Consider the following 20,400-nt stretch of genomic DNA (forward strand, 5'->3'; position numbering starts at 1 on the left):
TGCGGCTATAAACAACCAGCCAGCCATCCAACCAGCCAACCAACCAACCAATACAGACTTGCAGCAATCGTCGAGTAAAGGTCGTTTTGTGGAACGAGCCAGGGTCAGATTAGGACTGTGATTCACACTATGAGGAACGATTAAATAATACCAAAGTATGCTGCCATGTAAAGTAGAGGAAACTTACTGATCACGTGTTTCATATATGCCTATTGGTCTCAGTTCAACTGTTTACTGGAAGAGTTTAATAGTATCTACATTCTACAGAGGACACGTTACACTGATACACAACGTGACTGTACAATACCATTTATACATGCATTGTACCTGGCAAACGTGCTCTCACCAAAGTGGTAAACGTCTAAAACTTGTCAGGAAAACCAATGACACAGTGTATACCGACAAAGGAATCATATGTTATTCATATAGGTTCATTTCGACATCCATACTTGGCCTTCAGTTGCTTGAGCCCACGTGATGTATGTTTGTTTATCTTTGAATAGAATACATACGTCATTACCTCGATAAAGGTAAAATGCATTGAAGTCGGTTCCTACAAATAGGAATAACACCTTCACAAAATGCCTGCCCAATTGTTAACAAACCCAAACTAGAGTCACACCGTTCAGCTCAATAAGGCAACAACGATATCAACCAGGAAACAGTATACAGTGGTGTGTGTGGCATTATGGCCTTTTCGGCTAATTCGCAAAAAGCCTAGGGCTGCTTGGTTAGCCAATCAAATCCCACAGATTCAGTTGTAATGTATTTATACCTGATGATGCGTCCACACCCTGTCAGGCGGAGCGTCGTCGCTGCCCTATGCAGTACAGACGAAGCTCTGTGACAATGGGGCGTTTCATAGAGGTGGTGCTACTCCTGGTGGCCCTTGGAAGAGTTGACGGTATGTTATATTTTGGCGAATCCGTACTCTTTCAAAGCAATTCCGGTTTTCTTGAACATTTCTGCACCATTTACCTACGGTTCTCTAGAAATTGTATCGGGTAAATGTATCGGTTGTGTTGTCAGACGTTCAAACTCTAAATTGGCTTTAAACCTACTAGTTTTTTTCGTATATGTTTGTCAGGCTATGAATAACAAGCACCGACATGCTATGTTATAGTGACGTGTGCCTATGCTGCAGTCAGTGTATGAAATTAAACAACACACAGAAGTCAAATGAAATGAAACTCTGTTAAAGAGTTTTGCGTGAACCCTACTATTGCCTGACACTATTGCAAGATGTTGAGTACAGTATGGCGTACGCTGAACACACTGTCAGAGGAAGACACTGCCGTCCGGACTATGTAATCAGAGAGCTCATTGGTCTCAGTGCTCGATGTTGCCCTTTCAACGTCACATGTCTATACATGTATGAACCCAAACGTTTTGAGTAGATCCGTACCTAAATGTTGGATAACTTGTACCAAAAGATGATGAATTGTGTGCAAAAAATCATCAACAAAGCTGACTGCTGAAAAAAATACATACCCATATATAGTAATATAGTAAGAATTGTACAACGAGTCTGCTTTGAGCAGAGATTTCTTCTGCATGTGGAAAGGCTTTTGACGCTTTTATCTATACGCTGTTCCACTGAAGTCAGTCCCAACTGAGGTTTCTCGTTAAAAGAAGAACAATAACACTGAAGTAGCCTTCAAATGTGCCCCCACTACCCCCTATATTATTACTAAAAATATCAAATTTCAAAAGCAAACGAAATTCTTTGGTCGTTTACACACATTAAAATCGAATAGGTGCACGCAGGACCTACACACCCTTATTCAGAGCTTTCCTGGCTCATCTTATGAAGACGTCTACGACTACCTCTGTGACTTTACGGAGCACATCTCATGCTGATCTCTATGACTATCCTGAATAAACCGCACGCAAACCGTACAGCGAGTCATGGTTTACTTCACGCCCAAAGTAGCTGCAGCATATGTATATGCTCTATGTCACTGTACGTGATTAACGAGAATACAAATCTGTTCTGTTCCGTTCTATTCTGTTTTGTTCTGTTGTACAACCAAATAAATACATTCGAGTGAGTTTAGTTTTACTCCGCACTCAGCAATATTCCAGCTTTATGGCGGCGGTCTGTAAATAATCGAGTATGGACCAGACAATCCAGTGATCTGAAGTTACTGAAGGTTCATTCTAACCCGAACCTTCACGGGTCAAATACAGTCGAACATGTCCTACTTGACTGTACGCACTACAAATTGAATTGAATGCAAACAACACCGAATGGTGCTCCGGACTTCTCTGTAAACCAACACACATCCAGTGTGCGAAGTGGAAGTGGCCGGCAAGCCCTTAGCTAGTAAGAATCCAGCCGGGTCAGTTAATCTCCACAGTCACTGGCCCGAGTGGCCAGTGAATTTCCATGGAGTCATGTAAATATATCACTCTTTCCGATTTCTTAAGTTATGATACACTTTTACATCATGCAAGATTATGGCCCGATAAAATTGTTCATCGTAATAGCAGCTATACTTTGTGTAATCTTTTGCTTAGTTTCCACCTAGTGAATTATATTCTGTTCCAGTAACTTTCAGTCATAGCTTGCCCGACTGGATTGCAAATTTGGAAACATATAATAAAAGCGAACGGATTCGTCAAAAATAACATACCATAAACTCTTCCAAGGGCCACCAGGAGTAGCGCCACCTCTATGAAACGCACCATTGTCACAGAGCTTCGTCTGTACGGCATAGATAATGATGCGCCCACACCCTCCCCATGGGCACTCAAAGCCCCTAATATCGACACCACTCTCACCAATGAAGTGCCCAAAGGTGAAAACCCCATGTTGCTACGAAGCATTGCGCTAAGTAGAATAGACACCCTCTATGAGGACTCGGCTCATATTTATACTGACGGATCTAAGGATCCAGTGAGAAATAGAACAGCCTAGGGTATCCAAACATACACAGCCTCAAAAACAGAGACAGTCTCAGTCCGGGTGCCTAACGGACAGTCGGTATACACAGCGGAACTAGAAGCCATACATCATGCACTAAGGTACAGCCAAGGCCTTCGGGAAATACGAGTAGTCATTTTCTCTGACTCGCTCAGCGCATTGAAGTCACTGGCATCTAAGTATTCCACTAGTAGACCTGAAACCATACGAGATATCCTGTTTCTCATAGAGACACTGAAAAGGGAAAATGAGAAAGAGATATCCCTGTTTTGGATACTATATTCGACTCACCAACTTCTAGAATGCCGATAAAACAATTAACAATATGACACCGCGACTGATTCAAACTCAGTTTGAGAAACAAGCAATTTGTCATATGTATTACATAGTTACAATTTATGATGTCGACCAATTTCCCTTAAGTATTTCATAATGAGATGCCCGCTTACGATTTATTGCTTCATAATGTGAGCACCTTGCATTTGAAAAGTCCACAACACAGTCAAGCAGAATATGCTCGACGTTGAATGCGTCATCGCAAGAGATACCTTTCGGAGGTCCATCTCCATCTGTTTCAAGTAGATAGTCATGAGTAAACTGACTGTGACCAATACAATATCGTCGTGAAATGACCAACCCAAGTAGGTATAACCGACTGTTGGTTTCAATTCATGAACTATATTTCTCCCTACCTGGGTGTCCCACTTGTTTTGCATACGGTCCCGGGTATAACTCTCCTGAATACTACTTTCCAGTTGGTTTGAACTGATATTTGATGTACTCTTGGTGGTTGAGGCACCCGTGAAGAGCCACCTCCTCGTGGTGTGTGCTGGGTAACGCTAAGAGCTTTTCAAGCTACCTTTGGACCCGGGGGCATATTTGGTTCACCAACCTGTTTGCCGTGGGTTGCGCTCCTGTGTAGGTGGATGACGGGAGTCTGGTGGTTGAGGGCACTGGTTTTAGGAACAGTGTTCCTTTGCCCAACACACCACTTCGCCCCTTACTTCACCAAGACGGGTGGTTGAATGGGCCCGGTTCAACCAGTCGGCTGGTCATGCCAAGCCTGTGTGTGTATATTTTGATGCACAAATTTAAGAAACTGTTGAAAATATACCATATGTCTTGGCTGCATGGTTATATATTTGAATTCCAAATGAGTCACTTCAATTTTGTAATTTAGCTAGAGTCTTATGGGCCAATCTGGTTGAAAAATTATTTTTTGAAGTTTTTTCCACGTGAGTATATTATCCGAGTATCATTGGTGCTGCAAGTCGGAGACCCGCTTGTTTTTTAGCATTGTCCTTGGGATACTCCGTGGTGGGAGTCTAAAACACTTACCATGGCTTATGAAACCCTTACAAAAAAAGCAAACGTCCTCTTAAAAAAAATGATCCTGCGGAGAACGACCTGACTGCCCAAACAAATTGATTACTGGCACGTTTTGTTGTCATTGAAACAAAAGATGACACACCATTGAAGTTAAACCCTTTTGCTGTGTCTAAGGGTATCCAAGGCATTGCCGGCGATGTAAAGAGCATTAAAAGATTGCGTTCTGGTGCGCTATTAATTGAGTGCAGCAAAAAGACAACAATCATTCAACTTACTGAACACCGATACTTTTGTTGGCATTCCGGTTACCATCACGGCCCATAAAACACTGAACATAAGCAAGGGAATCTTACGAGACCGCGATCGCTTTCTTGCAGACATGTCTGAACTTGATATCGTTTCTGAGATGAGAGATCAGAGTGTACTCTAGGTCAAACGTTTCCCAGCCCGTGAAAACAACACAACCATTAAAACTAATACCTGTCTGTTTTACTTCTCTTCACCTACTGCTCCAAAATCACTTAAGGTACTGTAATATCAGTGTGGACACGTACATTCCGAAGGTTCGGCCATGGTGAAAATATTTGCACACTGTCTTTTGTGTGTGCTCACTGTGGTGAAAAGACACAAACAACAGAAGATTGTGACATTACGTAATGTAAAAAAGTGTACCAACTGTGCAGGGCAGCACCCATCTTTCTCTAGTATGGTGCTCTACCTTCAGTTGTTTCAGTTAACTTTCTCAGTTAAGTACAGATTCTAGTACTTTTTGGCTTGAGTCCCATCCGGGATTCGAACCCGCATCCTCAGAGTCAGACACATAATCGCCAGCACACAAAGCCACCGCGGCTTCCTCAATAATGGAAGTCGGGCAACTGGTAGTCTAGACTGCGGACTTTGTGTACCCCTCTAATAAGTATTAATTGGCACGGCCCTCACTTTTTGGGAAGCCGCGGTGGCTGAGTGGTCTAGGCCTCTGACTTTGTGTGCTTCCAATTAGGTGCCTGACTCTGAGGGTGCGGGTTCGAATCCCGGATGGGACTAAACCCAAAAAGTACTAGAATCTGTACTTTACTGAGAAAGTGTAATCCCAAATATAACATGTTACATTTCACCACTTTCTAAAATGGCATTGTGTATTTCAAACTTGACTCAGCCTTTCTCACCTGCAATATCTACACAATCAGCAGAATCACTTCCTGGTACATCTCGAATTCAATCGGAGACATCCCCTGATGGTGAACTATCTTCTCAGTCATCAACAAGGTCGCAACTCAATAAAACCAAAAGTAAAAAAGCCAGATTCCTCGAAAAAGATAAGTGACAGAGTCCCAAAAGGGTCAGAAAATAAAATTAGATTGTTCAACAGATATGGATCACTTGAAGACATGGAAAACGTCCGTTCTAGGGCACACAGCTTGTCGCCCACAAAAAAGTTAGATCCCCAATAAATCCACCCAAAAGATATCAGAATAATATCATACAGTGGAATTGCAGAGGACTAAGGATTAATTTCAATGAATTGCAGCTCTTAGTCCAAGATTTAATTCGGTCAGCAATCTGTCTGCAGGGGACATATCTAAAACAGACGGGAAATTTTGAACTACGTCGTTTCAATGCCTATCATTATTTTTCACCCCCCTGGTGCTAGGGCTACTGGAGGATCTTCGATCCTTATCAAACAGATGTTATCCATAGCCCTGTTTTACTTTATACTAATCTCCAGGCTGTTGCCGTTTGACTCACTTTACATGTTGTGTTCACATTATGTTCTTTGTATATCTCAATTATGTGTCAAACATAAATTCACGAACACCGATATCAAAGGTATGGAACATGATCCAGAATATAAATGGTAAGGGCTCTAAATCTAGCATTAAGCATCTGAAAGACGGAGACGAATTATTAACTGGTAAATCTGACATAACAAATCAACTTGGAATAACTTTGGCCAAACATCTTCCTCGTCGAATTATGTACCGCAATTCCAAAAATATAAAACACAACAGGAAAAGAAAACTATTAATTACAATTCAGATAACGGGGAAGATTATAATGAATTATTTTCTATTCATGAGCTTCATACAGCTCTTGACCCAGCTCATGATACTGCTACAGAGGCTGATAACATACATTATCAGCTCCTGAAGCACTTACCGGAATCATCTTAAGAAACCCTCTTAAACATTTGTTATGATATTTGGACGTCTGGAAACTTTCCTTCTTCATGGCGCAATGCTATTATTGTACCCATCCCGAAACCTGAACGTGATCATACTAATCCTTCGAATTATCGACCGATCTCCCTAACTAGCTGTGTTTGCAAGACCATGAATCGCATGATAAATAATGGACTTGTTTGGTACTTGGAAACGAATAACCTTATAACGGATATACAATGTGGTTTCCGTAAAAACAAAAGTACTGTCGATCACTTAGTGCGTTTCGAATCATTTGTTAAGACGCTCTACTTAATTTGTCTACACAATGATAGCACATTTCGCAATTTCTTGAGATTTTGAAAAGGAGAAGGAGAAAAGTTGAATGTTACAACAGGTTGTGGTTGATGCCTGTCTGACAGTCAGTTATCATTGTAACCAGAACAATGTTCTAACAAAGTCTGGATTGGCGAAACCAGCACAGCGGCTTACTCTTTCCACTAGTAAAATCTGGGCTCATTTTCATGTGCAATAAGACCTTTCTATACAAAACTAGTGACCGCTATTTTATCTTTTATGCCCAGTGGAATCCTTTTCAGAGAATATCGAGGGGGGTTATTCTGTGTTTTTGACGTCATATAGTTATTATAAATATAAAATGGGTTTTGTTCAGTTTAATTCTAAAGCAGTTTCTGAAGTTTCAGGCATAATGTACAGTACAACCAGAAATTATTGATCATTGCAATTTTTTATGTTTTTCACTCATTACTCACGTATTAAATGTGAATATTAGCAGAACATAACTCCAGATTCAAAGACAGGTGAACAGTTAGTATTTTGTCAAGTCACCATGGGCAGCAATGCAGGCTTCAATGCGGCTGGGCATACTACTGATCGAAGAAGTTAGAAAGTCGTGGTCCATGCTGTCCCAATATCGGACCACCTCTTCTTCCATTTCAACAATATTTGTCAGATTTTTCCTAGTGACACTTTCCTTCATAAGTCCCCAAACATTTTCTATTAGATTTAGGTCAGGGCTATACCTTGGCCAATCTAATAATGTCATATTTAGGGTCCGAAACCTGGCCTGTGAATGCTTTGAACGATGTTTTGCGTCATTGTCCTGCTGGAATATCCAAACATTTCCATAGAACACGTGAGCAGATGGAAGTTAAATGTCCCTCGAGAATATCTGTGTACCGCTCACTGTTCATATTCCCTTGCCCCTAACACAGATATGCCACCCAACACGTTAAATTTCGGATTGTTCTTTGGGCGCTGATACAAAGGTTTTCAGTTTGTTTGGTCCAGAATTTCAGTGTATTCGGAAAAATCAACACAGAACTTTCATCTGAGAAAATCACATTGTCCCAGTTAAAATTTCTATGCTGTAAGCACCAGTTCAACCTTCGCTCTTTTTGTTCAGGTTTCATGATCGGTGTTGGAATTCCTCGACTTTTCTACCAACCCATTGCATGCAACTCAGTTCTAATTGTCTCCTTACAGACAGCCACACATCCTCTATCAATCATATCCAGCCTTACATTTTCTAAACGCCTTCGTTTGTTTTTAAAAACAAGAATACCAAGCCGCCTCCTGTCACCGGCAGTCAATTTTCTGGGCCTTCCTTCGCCTCCCTGGTGCTCAATGCCATATCCATTTGCAATATTTTCCAAAGACGATAAACAGTGGACAAAGGGATGCCTGTTCTACTTGAAATCACTTTAGTTGATCTGATGTCCTTGTTATAATACTCTAAAATCATCTTCCTCTTCTCTAAATCATCCATACTGAGGATCACTGAAAATGTCGTCTGCTAGCAAGTAAACAAATGGGGATAGCTCTTCACAAACTAATTAAAAGGGTTAACGGAGTTGTCTCTCTTGAATGAAACTAAGCACTTGATAGCTGGTCAAGGTTGTTTATACTAAAAATCCAATTAAACATATTCCTAAAATTCTCAATAATTTCTGGTCATACCATATGTTTCGGTCACGATTCAAATATGGCATGCATCGCAAGCTATCAGATACAGAGTATTGTTGAAAGTACTAAAAGACTATACGACGATAACAGCTAAATTTAGTTTGTTTTCGGGAGGACCTGGGACTAATAAATATGAATAGAGCATCTAAAGACGCAAAATATTTTCTGACACAATTCCCGGACTCAACATCTGAAGATGTATCAACATTTTCCACATCCGCATCAAACAACCCTGTGACTGATGAACAAAAAAACGACGAAGGTATGAGTATACCCGTATCTTCTTTGTGTGAGTAAGTGAGTTAGGTTTAACACCGCCTTGAGCAGTATTTTTCAGTTATAACATGGCCTGTCAGCGTGGTGCGTGATGCAAGTATATACTACAAAAGGAATAGCAATATGGTTATGCCTGTCAAAGTTCGTATTTGTATTCAGTTGTATCGTTTTGTCGCCAACCTTCTCGGCTGTTTGTACACGTCTGTCTACGGTTCTCTAAGAATAAGTGTAAAGCGTCACATAGGTGAGCGAAAGTCCTGTGCTTTGATCATCAGGGCCCACTTGCACAGATCAATCCTAGTTACAATCAATCTAAGGTCCCTACAATCAACTTACAATCACCATACAATTGCCCTAATCCACTTGCACAAAGCCGATCTTAGAGCGATTGTAAGACGGCATGGATTTAAGATCGCGATCTTTTCACTAAGATCGAACTCTTCAACAGTTGAGGTACGAATTTCTTAAACTCGACTCCTGTCTACACTTGTCCGCAAGTGCGCAAATGCAAAGTGGAACTGATTACTTCACACAACACATACCTCCCCCAATCGCACCTTTCTTGAAAACACATCCCACAAATCTTTAAAGGAAACGATTACGTGGAAGATAACATATATTTTTCTACATTCTAAGTGTCTTGATTTATGGACTAAATGTAGTATGTGTTGTTAAATACTTATTCACAATATGTTAATTATTTAACCCTATTTCGTTGATAATTATTTTTTCTTATTGTGAAATTCCTTTTCACACAAATTTCAAATGCCTCAGCAAGTGTATTTTCCTGTTTGATGAATACTTGTAATATATTTAAAATGCATAATGCATAGATTAAAAACCCTCGTCACGCGTCCGACTTAACTTTAGGTTTAAGAATGAGAAAGTAACTTGTTTTTGCACGTTACCGAATTGTAGATTATTTAAATTATAAACTAAGACACAATCAATGACTCGAATGTCAGGCACGTAACAAGCCAGTGTTTTCTTGAAAGCCCGATAGGTTGCAAAACGTTACATTTAGATAGTTTAGAGGGCTTTCTAGACCTTTTTAGCAACGATCATGTGTAAGCCCCGGCTTTTTTTCATAATGGAAGCTACGCCCCTGAATGTGACCGAAAAACATATGTTGAGTTCTGCGATGTCACAGCATTAAATACATTGGGCACGGCAGACCCTACGGCAACGGCAAAATATGCCAAGGGAAACTACTCCCATCTTGCGTAAAACCTAAGATTAGCTCCCCTTGAGTTATTGAAAATGTCACGGCCATTGCTATTCGCATGCAGACACCTTCGGTACTATCCTTTCCTTGATTATCAAAAAGGTATGCTGTTTCATACTTCTTCCAACACTGAAACGGGTGGGAATAGTACTTAATGATTTCGACTCGATAGTTATGTGGTTCACTACCGCAAATAACGATGTTTCTGACTTTAACTCGGTGGTGCATTCTCCGTATTGTTGAAGTGTCGAGGCGAATCATACAGTTTTATGCAATATAAAAGCAACGTAAAGCTGATTATTTACGCGAAACAGACACTAACTTGAACGCCATTTCGTCACAGACTACAATGATCTTAGCTCCTTACAATTGGTCTGGTCCAATTGTAAGTTTCACTCGATTTACAGTAACTTGTGCAATTGCTTTGTGCAAGTGGACGGCGATTGTAGCCGAAGCCTAAGATCGCGATCTTAAGGAGTTACAATAATTGTAGCGCTGAGATTGTTGTGTGCAAGTGGGCCCTGGGCCTGTCATACCTAAAAGATGGTCCTTGTTGTGTCTGCCTTCAGCTCGGCTTACAGGTCATAAACAGAACCTGGTCAGTATCCCAAAGCAGGTCAACGAATATATACCAAACTGGTTAGCACCACTCTAACTATTATTATAAGTCATACCTTATACGCACAGGATTCGTATTCATTCAACAGGGTGGCACACATTTTCAACCCTAACATCACTCTCAATTGCACTATTCTAACCAATTCAACCAAATCCTAAAATAAGAACAAAACTACAAATAAATACAAAAACGTATTCTAAGTACCTCTAACAGGTATTCGAACTTTGCCCTGGTCTAGCAAGCTTTATCGTGTTAGCGATTACATCAACCTCAAAGAGATAAACGTAATTACTCCTTACCTAGAAACCAGTGGTATCCAAGTAACAAACCAAAATAAAACAATATATGTCGTTAACATATACTATTGGAAAAATAAACCAATTAAAGCTGGATCGAACAAAATAACCTTAAACTTCTAAATAACAACGATAGTTAGCACCAAACCATGACTGTTATCGACCTCGCCCAGTGCACACATAAGTACACGAGGATCCGTTCGGCACCAATCACTTTCCTGTCCATATAACATCAGGCAATTAATCAACAAGAAGCCAAATTCTTCTACAGCAAAACTGACTTGGTATAATTCGTCCGAAACCAGGTAAACCAATCAAAAAGAAAGAGAACATATACGGGAATAGTAACAAACTGCATATTCTATACAGCTCAAGAATCTATTTCATTTGAAATACGTAAAGTAGATAACACATGTTATATGTGAGATTACACGTTCTTAGTAAAGTACAGATTCTAGTACTTTTGCCAGTCCCATCCGGGGTTCGAACCGACATGCTCAGATTCAGTCTTTAAGAAAAGGAATGTCTCAAGAGACACACAACATCGAGTCATTGTTTCTTAAAGTTCTCATTGTGTACAGATTGATTACATACTTGTTCATGATCCACACGGCTTAAGAGCTAGTAGGCACCATCAATAACAGCAAACATGCAAGTGAGCATGTTTTCATAATGACGTGTTCATACAATTTTGATACGGCACGTGTTACCACATTTGAACACTGATCGCTATATGACAACTGCATCACCAAAATACCACGTCGTCCTCTAAATGAATGCCATTTACTATGTTCTAAATGACGTTCAGCTACAATGGCACTGCGACTTACAGAGGATTACAAAACTCTGCGATGATGTTTTGTTTCATAGTCAGATCGCTTTTTTGAGGCTGCCATGATTTCGGCACTGAGTTAGATAACATTGACTTTAAAGGTACTCACGGCATTGTTCTTTTTGTCAATGTCATCTGGATCGTTGTGTATGTGTTATATGCAAAAGAAATCATGGCAGAATGGTTATCGCCGTTTGGCAATCAGTTTCATTACTACAGATGGCTATCATATCAGCAAATAGCTAGTTTGTGTTATGTATAACTCAACTAAACATGAACCTTTCTCGAGTGATACGTTGAACCCGTCAATCGTGAGGATTGACGATGTTCTTATCAAAACTTAACAAACCATCTTTATTTCTTACAGGTGTGAGCTACCTGCTTGCAAACATTCTTAAAGTTAGAGGAGTAGCAGGGAAAAGCGGGGGATTCTTCCTGATTGATCATCCACAGCTGGGATATAACGTCACAAGGACTGTAGCACCATACAACGCTACTCCTACCTTTTTAAGTATTTCTGTGATAGTGACAGAGGGTGTGGAAAACAAGGCTGTGGTTATCCACGCCTTTGGTAAGGACATGAACATTTACGGATACAGTGGAAATTTCATCTTTTCTCCCCTCCCGATCTCGGCCCTCGGTTCCAGGTATGTAGTGTCCACCTGTCTGGTTTCCATTGGCCACGTGGTGTTAGTGATTGCTAACTACAACCAGAAGACGGACGTGGACATAACGCTGATGCTGGAGGGGAACGTCACCTACGACAACATGACATACTACGACGGAGACACGATTCACGTGAGTCTAGATGAGTATCAGACCTTCACATTGAAGAGCGCCTATGACCTGACTGGAACTGTCGTCAACACAACACGTGCTGTAGCTGTATTCAGTGGGGGAATGAATGGAGGTGATGTCACAGCCTTTGCACAACTATTACCAGTACAACATCACGGGACAGAATTTGTTGTATCTACACATGACGCTCCATATTTCAGGAAACTTTCATACCAGCAAGTTGTTAGTAACCAGAGCCTAACTGAAATTATGTTGAACAATGGATCTACATTTCTCTCTTGGTGACAACCGTGTGTATCGTCAAACCCTCCTGTTTAACGAGACACTGCATTTTAATACCACAAGACCTGCCATTGCAACCTTGTGTAGAAAAGATGCGTTTGTTGCTGTAACTCCAGATAAGTATTTCATCAACAATGCACAGGTTGATTATGCATGGTGTCTATCTATACTGACTAAACAACACGTGATGGATATTGAAGTAATTAGTTTTGACATGACCAATGCTACAGTGGACTGGGAGGACATCCCTGGCAGTGACTACAAAGTGGGAACAACTTGTTTATACGGCAGTTACTTGGTCCGCTCCACCAACAGATTCGCTGTATATGGGTTTTACATCGACATATTTAATGGAGGCTACCATTTCCCAGCTGATCCATCAACCACACGTGCTACTGCAGGTAAGTTGTACTTTGTGTTGCTTTTGAAAACAAATTAAACAGGCCATAAACATGTGTAATGTGTAGAGTTTTCGCGTTATTGAATTGTTAATGGTGTTCGGAAACAAGACATTAGCTGTTCTAGTATCGTAAAGCAAAAAATAATGTACATATTTTAGTTTTAATATGCAGGAGCGGACATATCAAATACACATAGAAACACATGGAGTCTGTGCGAAATATATTTTGGTATGATTTTATGTGTAGTTTCAAATGAATGAGCAAACAATATTCAAATGTGTGAATGGATACGAACGGCTGCATTGCAACAATTATGCAACAATTTGCAACAAATTTCGTGCTTGAAGTGTAAGGAAATACTTACTTAGATGTAGGTCATTCTGTGTATATTTCCCAGCAAGTTGTATATTCCTTTACAACCAAACTGCGGTCACTGTGTATGTTGGATACATACGATGTTTTTCACAGTTTGAATATTCAGGTTTTGATAGCCTTCAGAGAACATCATGAGTGAAGTGTTTGTGTGTGAAGTCATGGAAGAAGATGCGTGCATTCAACGATCAGTAATGTCATCCTTCATTTGTTGTACACTTACTCCAGCGTTTGTCTCCCTTTGTCACTATCCTCTAACCCCAGAATGAATTTTATATCCGTCTTTTCTATCGTCAATATTTCACCAGCTTTTCTACACCATACCTTTTCAGTATTTCACAGCTTCTATACCTGAACTGTACACACCCTAGTCAACGTATAACAAGCAAGTATGTCCATACTGGGACGATCATTGTTCAACACCGCAGTTAGAAATATCCCTCACTACTGTGTGGTGTGGGAAGGCTTTAACCATAATGTTGGTTGCCCTTGTAACTGGTATATTTGCCAGAATTGCCAAATTTGATAAAAAGACTGATACCCGAGAAAACTGCATCATTTTTATAACGGTCTTCTTGTGACGTTACAAGGCTGTAGACACTTCTGGGTTCATGTTATTGCCATTCTCAGCTGTGGATCTTTCTGCTTCAGTCATTATTTATGCTCTCACCTTTATTGTCATTCATAAATGCTGATTAGGCACATTCGTGATGATATATGCCAATCTTATAGCATGTTTGCCTTACGAAGCTGTGTTATATTCACCATACAATGCTAGTGTAAGAATGGTATAACTATTATAGATATAGAATTTATAACTGAAACATTTTTTTAACAGTTTGATTATCAATAATGTATCAGATATTTGTACATTACTTCTATTTAACTTCATTTTATTCTCTCCGGATATAAACTGTACAGGTGTTGCTGCAAAGGTAAGATGAGTTATTAAATTTATACTGCATCCTAAAATTTAACGTCACATCGGCAATAGTGCAGCCATATCGTGACGTGAACAGTTGATATCAATATTCAAATCAATAAATGTATAACGTAAAAACCTGTCATCGAAGGACAGTAAAACTACTAGAATATCACAGTACGCTATCATAAAAATATATCACGAGAGACAACAGTATAATACAAGAACGGGCTATAGATCACCAGCAACTGAAGGTTGATCACCATACTAAGGACCATGGGGACCCAGGGTGTCAAGACCGATGTGGTTCGGATTGACAGGGGTTCAGACTAACGGGGTTCGGTTTGACGAGGTACGGAGTGTCATGGATTCAGACTAATTGGGAGGCCCTCCGGGGCGTCAGACGGATTCGGACTCACAGGGGTTCAGACTAACGGGGTTGGGGCTAACAGGGGTTCACATTAACGAAGTTCAGATTGACGAGGGTTCAAACTAACGGGGTTCGGATTGACGAGGTACGGAGTGCCATGGATTCAGACTAACTGGGAGGCCTTCCGGGGCGTCAGACGGATTCGGATTCACAGGGGTTCAGACTAACGGGGTTGGGGCTAACAGGGGTTCACATTAACGAGGTTCAGATTGACGAGGGTTGAGACTAACGGGGTTCGGATTGACGAGGTACGGAGTGCCATGGATTCAGACAAATTGGGAGGCCCTCCGGGGCGTCAGACGGATTCGGACTCACAGGGGTTCAGACTAACGGGGCTGGGGGGTTAACAGGGGTTCAGATTAACGAGGTTCAGATTGACGAGGGTTCAGACTAACGGGGTTCGGACCAGCATGGGTTCAGATTGACGGGGGTTCAGTGTGATTGGGTTTAAACTAACGGGATCCAGCCTATTGGGGCTTGAGATTGCCTTGAAGCAGGATTTGATATACTTAGCGATGATTATACAGTTATACTGTTACATTTTAGCAACTATTTCATTTCATCTTCACTTGGTTTGTGAAAATTCATATTCAGTAAATATCTAAATCTATTACTTTGGATATATTTGCAGATAATGAAACTAATCATTGATAAAATTAAATTCAGAGAGTCTACAATCTACAATATCTGCAGTCTCTAGTGATATCAGCATAACGAACACTTTCTATTTCTAACGTGAGAGCAGATATTCTGAGCAGAGCGAGTTATCTTTAAGTCCCCATCTAAAATATGTAAATATATTTCCTAACTCAAAGCAGCTTTGATATTAAGATAAAGAGTTGTCAGTTACCATTCCTTTCTCGCATGTCATATTTTAAAATTATGTGAAACATTTTTTATTTATCCAATGCCTTTACATACAATTGCACAATTATCTGTTGAAAAAAATAACTTTTCTAGTCCTGTATGTTTGTTATGTACATTTTGTTTATGTTGTAGGTTCTCCGAGACACATGAGCTTGCAGATATGAAATGGTTGTAACTTTGAAACCTGTGATGTACATTCTATGTGGATTTGGCATTCTATGTTTAACCTTTGATGTTTATTGTTTCCTGAAACAATGAACCAGTGCTATGTGGATGCAAGTGACAACGACATTAGAATCTATGTCGAAACGTCGCCTATACAGAATAAAGAAGTTGTATATCCATAAAAATAGTCCTCATTCTTCATCTACCCTACTTCTAGAATGCCAATCAAAGAAGTCATACCGATGTATCAGTTGTTGTTGTAAAGAAGCTGGATGCAACAAGTAATCGGGGAAGGTGGACACAGAAATCGCCATATACCATTATGTGTCTAATGGCGGACCAGGCACTTATGATTGTGGGTTCAAGTCCCGGTCCACCATGATCATGTTCCTGTGTTTGTTTGATATGCCATACCCATGTTTGTAGATTTCACCAACGTGCTGAATACCTCATACTTGCATCACATCAGGGATTTGTCCCACAGCACACTGTAACTGAAAAACTGTTGACAACGGCGTGACACCGGTTTTACTCGCCAGTTAAAGCACACACGGGTCTAAACAATATAATAACCAGAAAATGTGACCAATGACACCTGCCATCGGAGTACTGAGACAGGCAATCAACCAATGTATGAAGTCTGTCCTTACTTGGTGAGAATGGGTAAAAAGGGGCAGACTAGCGTTTAGTCTCTGAATAAAAAAATTGATAAAAACAAACAACTCCATACAACTATGAAAGGGGCTCCAGTGAGCCTGAACAACAGGAAAATCTAAACTTATTTGAACCAGAAGAAAATCCAGAGGGACTGTGAGACACAATGTGTAAAAAATGGGTAGACTACCGTTTAGTCTGTAATAATGTAATTTTGATTAATACAAACAACTCCACATAAATATGAAAGGGGCTCCAGTGAGCCTGAACAACAGGAAGGTCTAACTCTCCTTATTTAAGGCTTTTGCTTTGAAGACCTGAGAGGAACGGCAAATAATGTGGTTCACGGACTGTGAGACAGAACCTTTTTCATCACTTCACACCTTAAAGATTATTTCATGTCCGCGTTAATCCCGACTTATGTCGGTTTTACTGTGCAAGCCAGCTAAAATAGTTTGGGAATGAACCATGGACGTTCAGTTCTACCCACTAGATTACACCACAGAGGCGGTTCTCACCAGCATCCCCAGTCTGAGCACATCCCAAGAACTCTGTTGCTTGTAGTAAAAGGCTAGATAAAAAACTTCATAGTTCCCTGACAGGAGACCAGGATTGACCAAACGTTGGGTCGAGTCCGTTGTTTCATTGCACGTCAGTATTCCAAGTTGGAGTTAGTCTGTTTTCAAGGAATCTATTCCTCAAGGAAGGGAGATAACTCTACAAATAATGTGTTGACATTTGGTGGTAAAATCACAAAAAAAACACATTAAAGATTACACGTGCGCACAGAATCACATACTCCCATGCCGTCAAATCTATCTAATCAGATTCGATAAGATAATTGGGAAGTAGCGTTATTATCAATGATTTGTTTGTGTTGTTCGGAGGCAAGAAACACCATTGACTCCCATGTAATAGAATGTACGGAGGATATCGTGAGGTCTGCACTATCAAGTGTGGAGTCTGTACAATCTGACGGAGAACGTTCAGACATGCCACAACAGTCACTCCTCCCAGAGGACAGGGCACCTGTACAGGGATTTCAGGGGGACATGGAGGGTGAGAAGCTGTTAGTGAGTGAGTTTAGTTTTACGCCGCATTACGGCGGTCTGTGAATAATCGAGTCTGCATCAAACAGACAATGGGAACCGATGACATGTCTCAACCAAGTCAGCGAGCTTGACCACCCGATACCGTTAGTCCCCTTTAACGACAAGCATGAGTTACTGAAGATCAATTCTAACCCGGATCTTCACGGATGTGAGAAACTGTTAATCGGGGATACGAATAACAAAAACCTGTTTCGCCACAAATCGGACGCCTGACCAGCCACACCCAAGAAGATCCACCCACAAAATGTCCGCTGTCCGACAATCTAGTGACTGACAACTGCATTCATCTACACAATTAAATGCAATCAACCAAGTCACTGAGCCTAACACGTTTAATATGAGTGAGTGAGTGAGTTATTATTAACGTCACACATTTAATATGAAAGATTTGTGAGTAATGATCCTAACAAAAGACGTGCTTACCCTTTTCACGAACGCCTAATTGAGTTTGTTTCTGTATTATGAATATCAAATATATCTAAAACTCCAGAGTATAAGCAGTATCTGAAATAAACCCAAACAGACACGGTTGCAACAGGCAGAACAATACACATTGATCTATGAACACATGTCAAAGGTTTGCATAATTCAAGTCGTTGCTAATACATGGAATTTATAGTACGGTATTGAATACTAGCAATCTGCATTGCCTATTGTGTGCATTATGTGTTTACCTGTACTAACATAACATTGTGTCCTTTCTATCTCTCTGGAGAGTTGAAGAGTTCTTATTGTATTATTGTTTATTGGAAGCATATTGTAATTGTGACGATACCACTTTTTGGGTTCGAATCCTAGATAGGACTCAACGAAAACGTCCTAGAATCTGTACCTGACGGCGGTATGGCGTATTCATGGCTTCATAGCAACACATAAAAGAATATATAGTGATTGGAATGACTGTCTTTATTTCAGGGTGTTATGTAAGAAAATTAATAGGTCAGTGATTCTAGGTTTTGTGTATGTTCATCCTGAGAAGTCTCCCATGTATTTAGAATCAGATGAAAGTGGTATTGATCGGTTAGAGAGAAACCTGTCTGATATCTGTAGTGACTTTGATGATGTTCCAATATTCATTATCAGTGGCGACTTTAATGCACGAACAGGAGAGCTTGATGATGTTATACGTGATGATTCTTCGAATTACCTCCCTTTACCCAACTATTATACGTCCGACTCCTTCAGTTCACCCAGGACATCTCATGATTGCGACACAAATGCGTATGGATTTCAACTACTGGATTTATGTAAACAGTTTGGAATCCACATTGTCAACGGAAGAACGGATTCAGATTCACCGAGTAATTACACATTTATTTCACATTCAGGTACCAGTATTGTTGACTACTTTATTGTATCAAGTGAAATGTTCAACGAATTGCGTGATCTGGAAGTTATTCCAAGAACAGAGTCCGATCACATGCCCGTTGTGTGTACTTTTTCAAACTTATTTACAGGTGCAGAAAATGAAACTACAGCACTGAATCTGAAGAGAATTCCTAGATTCAAGATATCCAGTACTTATTCAAATTATCTTTGCCAGTCACAAGATGTGCTAGACAAATTCACTGTCGCTTGAATACAGATATTAATTCAGCAGTGTCAATGCCCTATGACATACTAACATCGTGTGTCCAGGAACAGAAACCTAAGAGTAATGTGGCACAGAACGCCAGGAAAGTACAGCCTGCATGGTATGACATTGATTGCGAGAACCTGAAACGAAATAAGTGTAAATTGTGGAATGTGTTCAGACACTGTAGAAGCAAAGAAAACCTCGTAAACTACATAGATGCCAAGTCAAAATTTAGAAAATGCTGTGATCGTAAGAAAGTTGAAATGGATGGTAACATTGCTAAACACTTAGAACATGCCGCAAAATATGGAGACTGTAAAGAGTTTTGGGAAACTGTGAAACGAATAATGAACTATAGACGCTCTTCATGTGTTGTAAATGCGCAAACTCTATATACATACTTCAAAGACTTGTTGAATCCTGTGCGTGTTGATGTTAACGACTCATTTGATGAACTTGTTTTGGAATATATAACAAACCATTACTGTGAACACTGTGAACATTCTCTTGGGCGTGATCTGCTGTCTGATGCAATCACTGATGACGAGATCCTGCAAGCTATAACACATCTTAAATCTGGTAAGTCTCCTGGTGATGATGGCATACCCCCGGAGTTCTTCAAAGCCGTTCAAAAGTCACTTTTAGTATTTCTGAAACCACTTTTCAATAAAATTTTAGATACTGGACTGTTCCCAGATGCGTGGAATGTAGGACTGATATTGCCGATATTCAAGTCTGGACCCCAATAGCTACAGAGGGATTTCGCTGCTTAATGTGGCTGGAAAAATATTCACATCTGTGCTGGAAACCAGACTACGAACATGGACTGATTTAAATGAGGTTCTCCTTGAAGCTCAAGCTGGTTTTCGCCCAGGTTATGGAACAGTTGATAACATCTTCACCCTTCAAGCATTATGTTCAAAATATCTTTGCAAAAAAGGGGGTCGTTTCTACTGCGCTTTTATTGATTTAAAAAAAAGCCTTTGATCTGGTAGATAGGGACAAACTGCTTTACTCGCTTTTAATACATGGATGTCATGGTAAAATATATAACGTACTGGCTAATATGTATACGTCAGTCAAAGCATGTGTGAAGGTTGTCAACGGGAAAACTGACTCCTTCCTGACAAGTTCTTGAGTGCGCAAAGGATGTATGCTAAGTCCTCTTTATTT

The 20,400-nt window shown here is 40.2% G+C and overlaps 1 protein-coding gene and 1 long non-coding RNA gene across 4 annotated transcripts in view; one reads left to right on the forward strand and one right to left on the reverse strand.

Annotated features, from left to right (window-relative positions):
- LOC124264491 overlaps positions 1–20,400 on the forward strand; it is a 239,662-nt gene that overhangs the window by 115,128 nt on the left and 104,134 nt on the right. Inside the window, exons 1-2 of one of the 3 annotated variants that reach the window (XM_046699232.1) lie at positions 8,573–8,662; positions 12,016–13,129. The exons of the other annotated variants lie outside the window; for them this stretch is intronic. Coding sequence (XP_046555188.1) covers positions 12,706–13,129 — 424 coding nt within the window. The 5' untranslated portion in view covers positions 8,573–8,662; positions 12,016–12,705. Of the gene's footprint in view, positions 1–8,572; positions 8,663–12,015; positions 13,130–20,400 lie in introns of those variants that run through there. 3 annotated transcript variants of the gene reach the window in all.
- The window catches only part of LOC124264499, a 125,623-nt gene that overhangs the window by 82,264 nt on the left and 22,959 nt on the right, over positions 1–20,400 (reverse strand). The window contains exon 2 of the long non-coding RNA XR_006895152.1: positions 12,146–12,151. This is a non-coding gene — a long non-coding RNA (uncharacterized LOC124264499). The remainder of the gene's footprint in view (positions 1–12,145; positions 12,152–20,400) is intronic.

The sequence above is a fragment of the Haliotis rubra genome, unplaced genomic scaffold (genome assembly GCF_003918875.1).
Source record: "Haliotis rubra isolate DU_JTF1 unplaced genomic scaffold, ASM391887v1 Scf928, whole genome shotgun sequence".
NCBI lineage: Eukaryota > Metazoa > Mollusca > Gastropoda > Lepetellida > Haliotidae > Haliotis > Haliotis rubra.